The 16,622-nt window shown below is 35.4% G+C and overlaps 5 protein-coding genes across 5 annotated transcripts; 4 read left to right on the forward strand and 1 right to left on the reverse strand.

Moving 5' to 3' along the window:
- The first annotated feature begins 1,376 nt into the window (after positions 1–1,376).
- On the forward strand, positions 1,377–7,562 carry LOC104088958 (PHD finger protein MALE MEIOCYTE DEATH 1). Its single transcript, XM_009593745.3, has 3 exons — positions 1,377–4,940; positions 5,534–5,777; positions 5,872–7,562. Exons 1-3 carry the CDS (start codon positions 4,643–4,645, stop codon positions 7,433–7,435), a joined length of 2,106 nt encoding a protein of 701 aa, XP_009592040.1. The 5' UTR covers positions 1,377–4,642; the 3' UTR covers positions 7,436–7,562.
- Positions 7,563–7,712: 150 nt separating this feature from the next.
- LOC104088959 (auxin-responsive protein SAUR21-like) lies at positions 7,713–8,290 on the reverse strand. The gene has a single exon (XM_033654214.2). The coding sequence runs from the start codon at positions 8,185–8,187 to the stop codon at positions 7,909–7,911; it is 279 nt and encodes a 92-aa protein (XP_033510105.1). The 5' UTR covers positions 8,188–8,290; the 3' UTR covers positions 7,713–7,908.
- Positions 8,291–8,693: 403 nt separating this feature from the next.
- Positions 8,694–9,541, forward strand: LOC104088960 (auxin-responsive protein SAUR68-like). The gene has a single exon (XM_009593747.4). It carries the CDS (start codon positions 8,864–8,866, stop codon positions 9,422–9,424), a length of 561 nt encoding a protein of 186 aa, XP_009592042.1. The 5' UTR covers positions 8,694–8,863; the 3' UTR covers positions 9,425–9,541.
- Positions 9,542–13,723: 4,182 nt separating this feature from the next.
- On the forward strand, positions 13,724–14,650 carry LOC138893189 (uncharacterized). Its single transcript, XM_070176965.1, has one exon. The coding sequence runs from the start codon at positions 13,724–13,726 to the stop codon at positions 14,648–14,650; it is 927 nt and encodes a 308-aa protein (XP_070033066.1).
- Positions 14,651–14,702: 52 nt separating this feature from the next.
- LOC138893190 (uncharacterized) lies at positions 14,703–16,024 on the forward strand. The gene is made up of 2 exons (XM_070176966.1): positions 14,703–15,467; positions 15,623–16,024. The coding sequence occupies exons 1-2, from the start codon at positions 14,703–14,705 to the stop codon at positions 16,022–16,024; spliced, it is 1,167 nt and encodes a 388-aa protein (XP_070033067.1).
- Positions 16,025–16,622: the final 598 nt, after the last annotated feature.

Here is a 16,622-nt window from a genome sequence, read left to right on the forward strand (position 1 = left end):
TTCTTCTCTTTTAATCTCCTCTTACTAGTGGTATCAAACTTTTCTAGTTGGATGTCACTTTCCTCTAAGGCTGTTTAACGGGCGGATCGGGTGGTTATTTACTTTTAATGATTTGGCTTATCGTTTATCGATTTTTAAATGTATTAATCCGCTAGTCACCCAATAAGATATCGGGCGGATTGGTATCGATTTAGCTATTATCGAGCGGTTATCAATTTAGTTTCAGTTGATTGAAATGATGACATTCTTCGATGCCTTATAATGATGACAAACATTATAAATGTCTTTTTTGTAACAGATGAATTGTGTTTTCAACTATGATACTTAGCTTATAGCAATGATTGATATTAGCAGTATTAACCTGGGAGCTGTCACTGCTGGTTGTGGTTGAAGCTATTATTGCTCTGTAAATTTTATTGTAACTAGCTTGTGTTCTTTCTGCTGCTACTCTTTCGGATTTTGCTAAGAAAAGTTGACATGAAACTAGTTAGAAGTTGCAATGCCTCCTGGCTTTGCTTTGGCTATATAGTAAACTGTTTAAAGTTAAAGTTTTGTAACAAAATATGAATGATTCTGGAATATGGTAATCTTTCTGAAACAAAATATATATATATATATATATATATATATATATATATATATATATATATATATATATTCTTAACGGGTTAACGGATTATCCGTTAAGAAAATTGAATAATCAGCCCCCAAACCGATAAGCCATTAATAAAAAAATTTTAATCCGTTCCCCATCCGTTAAACCGTTAACCCGATACTAATAAGCCATTAACCTTCGATTTTCGGTTTTAGTTCGGTTTTGAACATCCCTACTTTCCCCTCTAATCTTACTTATTTTACCATTTACTCATTCGTGTTTAAATCTCACCCATGAAATATTTCATTGGATCATTAATTATCATTATTGTTCCTTTTGTGTAATAATCTATCCTCTTGAGCGAGTGTCTTTCGTAAAACCTTTCTGTCTTTCAGGATAGGGTTAAAATTTGTATATACATTACCATCCTCAGACCTCACTGGATGGTTGTTGTTGTTGTTGTTATTGTTGTGTAACAATAGAATATTTCTCTGAGCGTAACACGTGTAAGGTAATTAGGCGCATGTTACGGGTTTGAATAAAAAAATCTGATATTTCATTTCAGTAAAAAGGATAGAGAATCAAATCATCCAATGAGCTACGAACAGTATGCCAGTAGCCCTCGACCGCTACATATTATATTCTTCCAAAAAGAAAAAGAAAAAAAAAAAGATGACAAGATGACAAGATGACTAGATATTCGACTTGGGTGCCAAGAAAATATAATTTTATTCCAAGATCACAGGTCCCACTATTTTCAACTATAAATTCAATACCTTCCTTCTATATTTCAAGAATTACTTGCATTTGTCTCTTCTTCTTTCCATAATAAAAACCAAAATCTAAGCATTTCTTATCTACAAAAATGAATCTGCAACAAAGTGCAGCTATTTTTTCTGTAATCCCAATATTAGGCTATGTATTACACACCCTTTTCAATGTTCTATGTAATACTGAAAACTCCAAACCTAAAGATGAGATGGAATTAAAGGAGAATGATGCAGCAACTGCTGGTAATATAGCAGCTCAGAAACATTTCAGGCAACTTCAACATTTTCGAGGAGCTTAATATAGAGCTGCTACACAATTGCTTCAGCGGGAGCTCGCTGTCAGTATTGAAAACGTCCTTAGTTCCTCGATTTTTTTACGATGCGAAATCTATAAATAGCTAAATAGTTATTTGGTACTTATTCGAGAATAGGTGTAGAAGGCGGATCTTCCGTATTGTATATGGGTTCTCGAAAACCCAATAACTTTTGCGTGCATCCTATATTTTTATTAGAAATTTATTAAATATCTAATTGTAAATCCAGTTATTATTATTATATATATATATTAATTTAAGTTATAGTAGGAACCAATTAGCTTCAAATCCTAAATCCGTATCTATGTAGAAGATACTTCATTTTTTTGTTAAACCGTAGGATCCCCTCAAGAAAATCTTTTCTTTCATTAGTTTAATGAATCTATCATCAAATTAAGTAGGTTAAGGTTTTTACTACTTCCGGTTCAAAATAAGCTAAGCGGCGTTTGTTAAAATTATTTGATTAAGTTACTCTTTAGATCTCAGATTACTCTTTATTGATCTCTTCTAACTTTTTAGAACATTTATTAGAGCAAGGTTAGCTTTGAAATAAATAATTATTGCATTTTTTTTTTCTCAACACTTATTTTGGACCAAATTTATATGAGTAAAATGACACTTGTTTTGGACTATTTAATTTATGCTTGAGTAACTAAAATATTCTTTAGGCACCCTCCCAATGATATTACCTTTCATTTATTTATTCACTATAGAGATGTCTTGAGAATGGTTGCTCATTGAAAATGAAAAAAACCTAAAAGAATTATATTGGTGACCAAAAAAAAAAAATTGGACAAACACATAAAAGTAAATTAGTGAGTTTAATAAATCATTTATTTCGAAATAAATTTTTATTTGAAGATTATACTGGTAAATAGAAGATTACATTGACAATGTATATAATTATATTACTATATCAGTGAAATTTAATCAAACATAGCAAGTTGTCATTTTATTAACCTGATTACCACATCAAACTTATTAAAATATTAAATATTATTATAAGTCAACTAAACCCGATGATATAAAAATTCATGTACCGAGGGAGGAGCTAGAAATTCGACTACGCGTTTAGCCGAATCAATAGCTTTTGCTCAACGATATATTTGTGTTAAAAATTAATTAAATAAATATGTACAAATATTAATTTTAGAACTCAATTATTAGAATTTGAAGTTGTCTTTCTAAAGTTCAAAACTCATAAATTAAGTTGAAGTCCTGACTTCACCTCTCAGCATATATAAAAATTAATAAAATTTCTTGCCTCATCAGCTCCTTAATTGAGTGAACTCTATGGTGATGCAAATTGAAGAGGGATTAATAAGGTAATAGTCTAATAGAGTAAATGGAGTTATCTTATCTAATTGTTTATGCTATCGCTTTCCATCCACTAAATCATAAAGACAATTAACCAGAAATTGTTTAATGTTAGAAATTATAATATGAACAAACTAAAGAAAGTCGCAGCTCAAAATTAATGGCATTTCCAGAAATTTTAAAACTTGAAATTTACAAAAGGGATGAGGAAAACGAATTGTACGTATTTGTTTCGCAATGAATGCCTTTGATTTATTGCTTCATTCCCATGCTTCTAATGTTATATGTACGAAAAATGGCTAAATATATTTATGTGCTATAAAATAGTTTTAAAATACTCTTCTAAAGCGCATTTTATTTAATGATAAGGTTTTGAATATTCGTCGAATTAGATTTCACAGCTACACATTTGCACAAATATATCCCTAATTTAAATGGAAAAACACGTGTCTATCACATGAATGTAAAACTCACCCCCAATTTTCAAAACCGAATTTCTTTTTTCTTTTTGAATCATAAGTTCAACTCCAAACCAGTGGCGGATCTATATGGTCTCTTGTGGGTGCTCAAACACCCATTATTTTTTACCAGATTTAGTAAATTTATATAGGCAATTCTAAAAGTATTTAGATAATTATTGATTGAGCATCTACGATTAAATTTCTTTCTTTTTTTTTTGAAATTTTTATCGTCGAACATCCATGACTTTAAAATTCTGGATCCGCCACTGCTCCAAACATATTTCTGCAACAACAGCTAACTAACAACTGAGGCAACTCGGATTTGAGCTAATAAAACTGCATGGTTAGTAATATAGAAAAAGTCAAAATATATACTCAAATAACAATGTGAAATTCAATTCAGCAAGAAATTAAGAGAAGAATAGTCCAAATTTTGCCATACTCACTTGCTCGCATGCGTTATTTGCATCAAACAAAATAATTTAATTTTAGCTGTTAAAAATTGAGGTAAACATGCATATAGTTAAGTGATAAATATGTTGAATTCATTACTTTGAAATGTGCGATAAATGTTTACATGTGCTAAATGTCCAACTTATAATATTGATAACAAAAGAAGAGAATAATATTAATTATTAAAGCTAAATTTGAAAAGACATGTATATACCTAAAAAAAATGCAATTATTTTCGTTTAGTTTTAGATTTTTCTTTACTCCCTCTACTTATGCTAATAACAAACAATCAGAAAATAATATAAAAAACTTGAGAGAGAATTTAGAAAAGACAGAGAAAAGAAAACAAAATAAATTCTCATTTCCCTTTATGCCACGTAAGCAAAAGACAGTAATCTGTTTCGAGTCATCACTTCTCAGTCAAACGAAATCTTAAATCAACGGTTACAAATGCCTTTTAATTCCTTATCATCACCGTCCATTTTATTTTCAAATTTTAAATTGCTAAACCCAAAGGTTATTCCCATCATTTCACACAACCTCTAACGCGCGCACCTGAAAAAATACTCAACCGTTTGAAACAACACACAGAGCTATAACAGTCTTCTTTCTTCAACAAACTTCAACTTCCAAACTGTTACTTAACCCCCCCCCCCCCCCCAAACCCCACCCCGCAAAATTCAAAACAGAGAAAAAAACTCAAAACTGAGAAAAAAAATTCAGTTCTAAAAAATGTCTACGAAGATTTTTGAAGCTTACAAGAAGAGTAAAAGAACACCAAATTTCTATGGCTTTCACAGTTTCCTTGATCCGGGTTGTCCAATTAAATCAACGGGACCATTTCGAGATAATGTTCGGTTGTTTCTTCAGCAATGTGCTGAGCTTGAGGAGTATACAGTAGAAGGAATGCAAATTTGGAGTACATTTTTAGTGCATAAAAACAGAGGCGTTGTGATTCCTCTTTATACCATTGAAGAAAACGTGAAGAATAATGACAATAGAAGTTTTTGTGATCACTGTAGATGTGCTGGTAAGTCTTGAAAATTTTAATACTATTTTCTTTTATTTATTGATTTTCTTCATTTTTTTTTGGGGGGGGGGGGGGGGGGGGGAGAGAGAGAGATTAGTTATTTATGTGCTGGTAAGTTTTGAAATTTTTGAACACTCTTTTGTTTTTTATTGATTTTTGAAAGTTGGGTTTGGGGAATTTTTTGATTTGTTCAAGGATTTCTTCATTTTTTTCGGGAGGTTTTGAATTTTGGGGTTTATGGGTTTAAGGATTTTAATCACTTTATATGTGCTGGTAAGTCTTGAATTTGGACACCCTTTTGGTTATTTTATTGATTTTTGAATTTAAGTTTTCGGGAATTATTTTGATATTTTAAATTTGAATTTTGGTCTTTTTTTGTTTTGTGATTTTTTTTTTTTTTTTATAATTATTTTTTGGATTATCCTTTGTGTTTTTGAGGTTTGAATTTTGGTACGTTCAGTTTCAATTTGAACACCCTTTTGGTCGTTCTATTTATTTGTGAATTGCATTATGGAAATTTCCTGTTTTTTACTTTGGTTTTTTTATTTTATTTTTGGGATTTAAGGATTTTTGAGTATTTTGTGATTTTTCAGGTTGGAGTCATCATTTTGTTTCAAAGAGGAAGTACCATTTGATTATACCAGCTGATTGTGAATGGAACCAGCATCTTAATGATGGTGTTTTTGATGATCAAACTCACATTTTGCATGGTTTGATTCATTGTAATGGATTTGGGCATTTGATTTGCATTAATGGAAATGAAGGTGGATCCAAATTTCTCTGTGGCCGCGAAGTTATGGACCTTTGGGATCGTATTTGCACTAATCTTAGAGCTCGGTAATAAACATTTCTCTAAAGTATTTGATGTATTAGATTCTGGTTTTGAATGTATTAGTTGAGTTCTTGAAATATTTTCATCTGTTTTTGAAAGGAAAATCACTGTTGAAGATGTATCGAAGAAGCATTCGATGGATTTACGTTTGTTGTATGGGGTTGCCTATGGGCATACGTGGTTTGGGCAATGGGATTACAAATTTAGCCATGGAAGTTTTGGGATAATGGAGCACAATTATGAAAGAGCTATTGAAATGCTCGGCTCAATTGAAGTTGATCAGGTGATTGATGGTTTCAGATACAGCAGCAGATCCAATGTAATGAAACAGATGGTTGTTTGCTATAGAGGTTTGAGTGACACTCCTTTAACTACGATCCGTGACCTCTTCAGATTCATTCTTGCTGTGAAGTGCAATTCAATTAAGGAGAAGCCAAATGTTGCTCCTGTTGTAAGAGCATGTTCTTCGTCGAGATATTTGATAAGAAATGCTGCACCAAACAAGTCTGAGGGGAAGGAAAAATCAGTGAGGTATAGAAAGTTTTCGAATATAGCAGCATCTCTTGACAGTAGATGGCCAGTGAGAAGACTTGAGTTCACTGCAGATGTGATTGTTGATGCATTGAAAGAAAAGAAGGCAACAAACAGATTTGGGAGTTTTGGGATGAGTAGGCAGGAGGCACGTGATGCTGCTCGTCTCCACATTGGCGATACGGGGTTGATTGATTATGTTCTGAAATCGATGAATAATGTGATTGTTGGAGGCTATGTAGTTCGTCGGGCAGTGAATCGAGCTACAAGGGTGTTGGAGTACACGATTCAGGAGCTTCGGAATTGTGATCAATCTGAACAAGAAAAGCTCCCGGAGCCAGTTCAGAACTATGCTGTTAATCCTGGAACTGATGTTTACAGTGATGTTTTATGCTTGTATAATAATCTGTTATTGAGCTTTGCAGAATCTGATGTGCTAAAGCTAGCTGTTAGGACAGTTTTGGATAGTAAGCATTTTGTGAAGGAATGGCCATTTAGGGATGATCCAGATGACATATTGTTGAGGTTCATTTGTTGCATTTTGCCGAGTTCTAGTGGTTTGGAAGCTGTACTTAGAAAGGGATATCCCCCCGGAGAACTGGTTGATGTTCCGCTACATTCAACAATTGGTGATCTGAAAATAGCTATTGAGTCTGCAATGAGGGACACTTATTGCATTATGGACAATTTTATGGTAACGGATATTGTAGGGATGGAAAGAATGGGAGATTGTGAAGTGCTCTTTGGCATTGTCGAGTCTGGCTCAGAACTTTGGGTTAGGGGTTTTGGATTGGATTTGGAAAGTGAGTTGAAAAATGAAGGAGGGGCTGATAATTGGACAGTGAACTGTAGGTGTGGGGCTCGGGACGATGATGGTGAAAGGATGGTTTCATGTGATATATGTGAGATATGGCAGCACACTCGCTGCTGTGGGATCGAGGATTCTGAGGTTGTGCCACCGTTGTTTGTGTGTGAGGCTTGTTGCACTTCACTTGCACCACCAAGAGCACAGAACAGCTTTGAGTTTGGTCATTATGCGGCATCATTAGTGCCTTGTGATTCTGAATTTGGCATGGACATGATATACTTAGGGGCAGAGAGTGGCAATTCACCTAGGACAAGATTTGTATAGTCGTAACAAGATAATCATCATATAGTTAGTCATATACTTGTGCAGTTTTTCTGTGTTCTTTTCTGTTGTTACACGTTTTACTCGATTCTTTCAAGGACAAACTCAATAATCAATGATGATTCATATATCCTGCGCGTCCCCTGCTTGTTTACGCATTTCTTTCTGCACCTAAAGTCCATTTACTTGTTTGATAGAAAGACATAAGAATGAAAAACAGCAGGCTATAAAGCAGAGTAAATATCTAAAAACTGAAAAACTGAGACTGAAAGAATAAGAGTTGTCTAGGCAAATGTGACTAAAGTGATAAATAAGAACTAGAACTTCTGCTAGTCATAAACTTTACATGGAAAATGTTCCCTCCAAAGGTTCTTGTGGTTCTGAACTATACAATGAACTCTACAATCTCCTCTTTCTCATCTCTAGTTCTACTTTACAAAATTTTATAGGCAAAAGAATTTGCACCACGGTCCTACTCATGATCTCCTCAAGCGGGAAGTGAGATCAATGAACACATCCTCTTTGATAGGTATTGTGAGACCGCCCATTGGATGATCAAATCCAAACTCTTCTTCAGCTTGAGCTAACAAGTCTTGGAATAAAGGCTGGCTCAGGTATGATATTGGCACGACGAATCGTTTCTTCTGTCTCTCTCCTACATATACTGCACAATGTCCTTTTGGAACACCTTCAGACGTTGAAGTCCTTCTTAAGAATCGATTAGCCTGAATAAACGGAATCACTTTGATACCCATTGTCTCAAGGAGTATTTGGTAACTCTAAATGGTGAAGGAACAGAAAGAACAGGAATTTCAGAATTGCACAGAAAATGGAAGTTTTTGTGAATCTGGATACTTGTGTTTTGCTCAAATCCTTTGTTGTTTGAGTATATATAAGTTAATGACAAGTCTCATAACCGGCTGGTGATAGACAACAGCACATGAAGTTTCACATGGTTTTGCCTACTCTGTTATTGTCAAAGAACTTGGACTATAAATTTGTTGAAGAACAACACTAGGCCCTACTGCTTCTCAGATTAAGAACAGAAAGACACCCTTGAAAGAAAAGCCACAAGAATGGATGAAGTTGATGACTTAGTATCACATGGTATTGCCTTCTAACACCTTGACAAGCACTTAGAATTTTAGGCCATATTTGCTTCTAACCTGCAATTGCTCATGTAATGGTTTCAGATTATTGGCATTGGTGAGAAGTAACCAAGTATGAGCTGATATCATTACTAATAGGCCCCAGTTGTCGACCAAAGTAAAGAAAAGAAGAAACTAAGCTTCATCCACAAATTTAAGGCCCCATATCAACATAGCCAACAGGCATCAGCACATGGCTTTGCCTTTGGTTGTTAGTAGCAAAACTTCAGCTCCAACTACAAAGCCTGTCTACAACCTCTTGTATAAATAACCCCCTTTTTCTATGGACATTTTTCATCATCAAGTAAAAGCATTATCTATTCAGCCATCAAAAGGTTCTAAATTTCTAGTTTACTTTCTTGCTTCGCCACTTTCAAGAAAAAGAAAAATGGAAAGAAAGACAATACTCAGTACTAAGAAGCTCATCAAAATGGCAAGGAAATGGCAGAAGTTCGCGGCCAAGCAGAGGAAGAGGATTTCACTTCCAAGAAATGGTAGTGATGCAGACAGTTGTAGTACATCTTCATCCTCTATTGCCGGAAAAGGCCATTTTGTAGTCTATACAACTGATCAAAGGCGCTTCGTTATTCCTTTGGCTTATCTTGAAAATGAGGTCATTATGCAACTTTTAAACATGTCCGAAGAAGAGTTTGGACTACCAAGTGGTGGCCCTATTACATTACCCTGTGATTCGGCGTTCATGGACTACATCATTTCACTAATCAAGAAGGGTGTAGCCGTTGGAGATCTTCTCAAAGCATTGCTCCTCTCAATTCCATCGCGTTGCTGTTCAACTTCTTCTATTAACCAAGAAAGTGGAAATCAACATATTCTTGTTTATTGAGTCATAAGAGACTCTTTTTGTAAATGACAGCTCAAAATAGATTGTATAGCAGGTTAAAAATAGGCAACTGAGAGCTTGTATTATTGTAGATGGAATAGAGCTTTACCTTGAAATTAACCAGATCTATAACTCCTTTGCAATTTTGGCAATTCTCATCTTGGAAATAGCAGCATTATTTTATTGCAGGAAATGAACTTTGTCCATTGAAACTTACAGTCACACGAATCATGCCGTCATAATTCTAAATGACATTGAATCCTTAATTGTAAAGAGTTTAAATCAAGTGAAATCATAAAGTGTTCCCCTTTCAGACTTTCTTTTCAGTTAAATTTCATACTTGATCAATCTAGCTTGAAAAGGAAGCTGCTAATTAGACCATTTAGAATGTAATAATAAAGCTCAGTGGTTACTCCTACAGCACACTAATCAGGCCACCCCTTCGATTCTTGTTTCTGGTAAAAGGCCATAATACCAGAGCCAAGGTCTTAAGAGATGGTAAAATGGTCACAAATATATCAAGATATTTACGTTTGTAGCTAATTGAATGCATCAAATTCTGCACTTCCAGATATTCAGGTCAAGAAACTAAGCTGAGCATGCCATTTTCTCACACTGCATGCACAATCATGTGATTTAATATCTCTTTTTCACTTCCATTAGACAAAATGTGGAGTTCACTTGCTCAGGAGCATGCTCAGATTTACTATATATCTGGAGCTTGTAAACTTAGGAGTTTTAATATACAACCACACAAAAGAGGGTCCAAGAGCTGTAATTAGTGATAGTAAGTAGTAACACTTAATTGCTGGTGTCAATAAAGCTAGCAGCATAGTTGGCAAAATTTCAGGCACATCCGTCTACTAAATGAGGAAACATGAACATATAAAAGGTTTTTGAGTCTTTCCAATCAAGTGACTTGAAAACATTTGCTTGAATAAAGATTGGCTATATTCATTTGACAGGAGGTTAGTCATTTTAACTAACTTTACAAGCAGAAAATCCTTGTTGCTACTACTACTATACAAAATGGTTAAGAAAAAACAAGGAATTGTTTCCCTCATTGTCAAGTCCCACTTAAATGGAAGTGACATCTCTACTATCTCTAATCTTTCTCATTTCCAAAACTATTGCTTTACAAAATTTCATGGGCAGAAGAATTTGCACCATGGTCATACTCATAATCTCCTCAAGCGGGAGGTGAGATCAATGAACACAGCCTCTTTGCAAGGTATTGTGAGACCGCCCATTGGATGATCAAATACAAACTCCTCTTCAGCTTGAGCTAACAAGTCTTGGAATAAAGGCTGGCTCAGGTATGATATTGGCACGACGAATCTCTTCTTCTGGCTCTCTCCTACATATACTGCACATTGTCCTTTTGGAACACCTCCACATGTTGTAGACCTCCTTAGGATTCGATTAGCCTGAATAAATGGATTCATTTTGATACCCATTGTCTCAAGGTGTATGTGGTAACTCTAAATGGTGAAGGAAAAGAAAGAACAAGAATTTGAGAATTGTACAGAAAATGGAAGTTTTCTTTTGTAATCTGGATACTTGTGTTTTGCTCAAATCCGTTGTTGTCTGAGTATATATAAGTTAATGGCAAGTTTCATACTCAACAAGTGATAGACAACGGCATATGAATTTTCACATGGTTTTGCCTACTCTGCTATTGTCAAAGAACTTAGATCATAAATTTATTGAAGAACAACACTAGGCCCTACTGCTTCTCAGATTTGGAACATAAGAGACCCTTAAAATAAAAGCCACAAGAATGGATGAAGTTTATGACTAAGTATCACATGGTATTGCTTTCTAACTCCTTGACAAGAACTTAGCATTTTAGGCCATATTTGTGGAATAACGTCAGGTTTCTCATACTCCGATTAACCTAAACTATTCCTACAGAGTCCCTCCTCTAAAACTCAGCTTTAATGCATTTGTTTTTATAGCAAAACTAGCCAAGATGACAATTCAAAGGTCCCTTATCTACATGACCAGGAAGGGAGAAGCACATGGTTTTGCTTCTAACCTGCAATTGCTCATCTAATGGTTTCTAATTATTGGCATTGGTGAGAAGTACCAAGTATGAACTAATATCAATACTAATAGACCCCAGTTGTCGATTAAAGTAAATAAAAGAAGAAACTTAGCTTCATCCACAAATTGAAGGCCCCATATCATGATATCAACATAGCCAACAGGCATCAGCACATGGCTTTGCCTTTTGTTGTTAGTAGCAAAACTTCAGCTCCAACTCAAAGCCTGTCTACAACCTCTTGTATAAATAACCCCTTTTTCTATTGACATTTTTGATCATCAAGTAAAAGCATTATCTATTCAGCCATCAAAAGTTTCTAAATTTCTAGTTTATTTTCTTGCTTCCTAACTTTCAAGAAAAAGAAAAATGGAAAGAAAGACAATGGTCAGTACTAAGAAGCTCATCAAAATGGCAAGGAAATGGCAAAAGTTCGCGGTCAAGCAGAGGAAGCGGATTTCATTTCCAAGAAATGGCAGTGATACAGACAGTTGTAGTACATCATCATCCTCTATAGTTGAAAAGGGTCATTTTGTAGTATATACAGCTGACCAAGCACGGTTCGTCATTCCTTTGGCTTATCTTGAAAATGAGGTCATTATGCAACTTTTAAACATGTCCGAAAAAGAGTTTGGACTACCAAGTGGTGGCCCTATTACATTACCCTGTGATTCAGCGTTCATGGACTACATCATGTCACTGATCAAGAAAGGTGTAACTGCTGGAGATCTTCACAAACAATTGCTCCTCTCAATTCCTTCATGTTGCTATTCAACTTCTTCTTTTCACCAAGAAAGTGGAAATCAACATATTCTTGTTTATTGAGACATGAAACGCTCATATTTTGTAAACGATAGCTCAAAACAGATTGTATAGCAGATGAAAAATAGGCAACTAAAAGTTGTATTATTACAGATGGAACAGAGCTTTAACATTCTCATCTTGGAGTAGTACTATTATTTTATTGCAGGCAATCAACTTTGTTTATCGAAACTTACAGATGTATGAATCAAAATAACGCAAGTCTAAATGACATGAAAAATTAATTGTAAAGAGTTTAAATGAAGTGAAATAATTAAATGCTCCTTTTCCAAACTTCCTTTGCAGTTAAATTTCATACTTGATCAATATAGATTGATAGGTTTAAGTTTAAGCTTCCTTCTTGATTGTCATCATCAAAAAGGGGGAGATTGATAGGTTTAAGTTTAAGCTTCAATGATGAAAATATTATCTTATGTTATATTTGCAGGACTAACAAAAAAGAAAGAATGGAGATGCTTAGCAAGATGTTGTTGCTACATCAATGATCAATCAAGAGAAGCAAATTTATTCATCCAGAATTAAGCTCACTCCAGGCAGATCAAAGGCATCAACGCTGATGCAAAGGGAAGCTGCAATTCACATCAAACAAAGGGGAAGAAGAAAGGACAAAAGACATGGGAGACAAGTTTAGTGGGAAATACATTTTAGTGGGAGACACTTGGAAGTGGTGCTTCTTGTCATCAAGCACTCCTTGGATTAATTGAAATCCACCAAATAAAGACCATCTGACATACGCCCATCCTCAAGGAAAATATGAAGCATCTCGGTATGGAACAGTGCACTCTATAGATTAAATAACTTCTAGCCCATCTCTCTCGGTATGGAACAGAGCACTCCAAGAGCATTCCAAAAAGAAATCAAAGACACTCTTCTCGAATACAACACTCAGCTCTTTGAAAGAATCAGAGACACCTTGCTGGATTTAAATACATACACACAACAATGCTTGCCTATAAGTTACTCGAAAACTCAAGCAGCAAGTGCGCAACTATATACATTGTATTCTAAGTGTGTGTACTACTTAGTTCAAACACTGAAATCTTTAGTTATCAGTGTCTCAAAAGATAGAAAGATCTAGAATACAAAAGAGAGTTGTGTCAATTACTCAGAACTCAAAGTGTGACACTGTTCGTTGATGGTGAACGCTTTAAAACCATCTGTGTTGTAACAATTTCAAAGATCTTAAGGGAACCCTTATGACCCAAGGGAAACTGGATGTAAGTAGCACAACGGTACCGAACCAGTATAAATCGATGTGTGATATTTACTCTTCTTTACTGCTTACTTTCATTCTGCATTGTGATCAGTCAACTAATACTTGTGTTAGTCGACTAATTTTTAAATAGTCAACAATTCACCCCCCTCCCCTCTTGTACGTTCAATTGGTATCAGAGCAAGGCTCACAATCTTGCCTAACCGCTAGTGAGGAAAAGATCATGGGATCCAATACTGTTGTTGATGCTCTCTTTCAAGAAGGGACCTCTCAGGTCCGACCCCCTTACTTCAACGGTCAGTATTTCTCTCACTGGAAAGTTCGCATGGAAACGTATACTATGTCATATGACATCAAAGTATGGCATGTGATCAAAAAGGAAAATCTTCCTGTTCCTCCCAAGAATGATGCAAACGATCAAGTCATCGTATCTACTGATCTTCTTGACTTGGATGATTACACTGATGAACAAGCTGTTATCATCACTATTAATGCAAAAGCAAAAAGTCTACTGTATAATGCAATCAATGGAGAAGAATATGAAAAGATATCAAGTTGCGAAACTGCAAAAGAAATGTGGGACAAACTGGAAGTCACTTACGAAGGAACCAACAAAGTGAAAGAGACTAGGATAAACCTCTTGGTTCGGGACTATGAGTTATTTCATATGAGGGATGGTGAATCTGTAGAAGAAATATTTTCCAGGTTCAGAAAAATACTTGGAGAACTCAAATCATTTGGAAGACCTATTAAAAGTGGTGAACATGTGAGAAAGATCCTCAGAAATCTACCTACAATTTGGCATGCAAAGGTCATTGCGTTGGAATGTCAAGATCAGGACAAAATTTCCTATTATGAGCTCAGAGGTGATCTAATTGCTTTTGAGAAAACTCATCTTGACAGACAAATTCAAGAGAAGAAGAAAAATGTTGCTTTCAAGGCAACTGTGGCTGAACATGAAGAAGAAGAAGAAGAAGAAGAAGAAGAAGAAGAAGAAGAAGAAGAAGAAGGAGAAGAAGAAGAAGAAGGAGGAGAAGGAGAAGGAGAAGGAGAAGGAGCAGGAGAAGGAGTAGGAGGAGGAGGAGGAGGAGGAGGACATTGCAATGGTCTCTCAAGTCGTAACCAGCATGATGAGAAGAAACAGAAATAACAGAAGATGGAAGTCCAACTTCAGGAAAGGTGGGACTTGAGAGAACATTGCAATGCTCTCTCAAGTCGTAACCAGCATGATGAGAAGAAACAGAAATAACAGAAGATGGAAATCCAACTTCAGGAAACGTAGGATGAGAAATGAAGCTGATAAAAATGATGGAAGGTGTTACGAATGTGGGAAGTTTGGTCACATTCAAGCTGACTGTCCGGAATTAAAGAAGAAGCTTAGCAGAAACTTACAAAAGAAGAAAGCTTTCGGGGCATGGAGTGATGAGGAAGAAACTGATCACGAGAAAATTTCTAACATATGTTTCATGGATCTAAGTGACAATGAAGATTCGGGAGAACTTGGACTAATGGCAGACAGCACCGATGAGGAAGACGACTCAAGAGAACTTTGTTCAGAGTCAGATGAAGGAACTAGTGAGGTACGTACTCCTTTATGCCCTAATTGTTATGAACTTCAAGAATTTGTTGATATTTCTCTTGCAGACATAGAAAGAGTAGTAAATGAGCTTAGAAAAACCAAGAGAGTAAAAGAGAGAGAGAAGAAAGACTGGGCCTTGAAACTAAAAGTGTGTGAAATTGAGTGCGATATGCTTCAAGATGAAGTAAATGAACTTAAGCTTCAATTAAATGGCTTGAAAAAGACCATGAGTCTAGTCCAGTCAAGTCAAATCAAGCTGCTCATCACAAGAAGAAAATCGCTTGTTCTTTTTGTGGTAAAAATGGCCATAGTACTAACAATTGCAGGAATAGAATTAGAGCTGAAAGTAGTACCGGTAACTCTAACAGCTCATCCTGCTCCTATTGTGGTAAAAGAGGTCACATCTCAAATCATTGCAGGTTCAAAAACAACAGAAGATGGGTATGGAGACCAAAATCTTCAAATCAAACTAACACTCAACAGTCTAACCATTTAGGACCCAAGCAAGTTTGGGTACTAAAAATGAGTAATCTTGTTTTGCAGGAACACCGCAAGAAAAATCGAAAAGGAAAATGGTATCTCGACAACGCGTGTTCCAGATATATGACGGGTGACAAACAACTGTTCAAATCAGTCACCAAGCTAGATGGAGGAACAGTTACTTTTGGTGACAAATCCAAAGGAAATATTATTGGTGTTGGAAAAGTTCCTTTAAGCTCAACATGTGATGTAGATGAAGTCTACCTAGTTGATGAACTTGGCTATAATCTTCTCAACATCAGTCAACTATGTGATAATGATTATGAGGTTCATTTTAAGAAACATGGCTGGTTTATAGAAGATGAATCAGGTAATAGAGACAGAAATGTCTACACTATCAAGAACTTAGAAACATTTGGGGATCGAATCTATCTTACATCCATGGTTGAAGATCCCTGGGTTTAGCATAGAAAACTTGGCCATGCAAGCATGCATACTATTCAAAAACTGTCTAAACATGATCTTGTTATTGGACTCCCAAAACTAGATTTTTCGAAAGATCATATCTGTGATGCATGTCAACTATGAAAACAAACTCGCTCATCTTTCAAAGTCAAAAACATTGTTTCTACCTCTAAACCTCTCCAATTGCTGCATATGGATTTATTTGGTCCTACTAGAACTGCTAGTATAGGAGGTAAGAAATATGTTTTTGTTCTTGTAGATGATTTCTCTAAATTTACCTGGGTTATGTTTCTTCGTTATAAAGATGATGCTCTAAAGAATTTTGAATTTTTCTGTAAGAAGGTTCAACGAGAAAATGGATACTACATCTCTACTATCAAAAGTAATTATGGAGGAGAGTTTGAAAGCAGAGCTTTTGAAAATTTCTGTAACAATCAAGGAATCTCTTATAATTTCTCTTCACCAAGATCACCACAGCAAAATGGAGTAGTAAAGCGTAAAAAAAGAACCTTGCAGGATATGGCAAGAACCATGATCGTGGAAAACTCTCTACCTCATCATTTTTGGGCAGAAGCTGTGAGTACAGCATGTCACATCA

This window comes from Nicotiana tomentosiformis, chromosome 5 (genome assembly GCF_000390325.3).
Source record: "Nicotiana tomentosiformis chromosome 5, ASM39032v3, whole genome shotgun sequence".
In the NCBI taxonomy this organism is placed as follows: domain Eukaryota; kingdom Viridiplantae; phylum Streptophyta; class Magnoliopsida; order Solanales; family Solanaceae; genus Nicotiana; species Nicotiana tomentosiformis.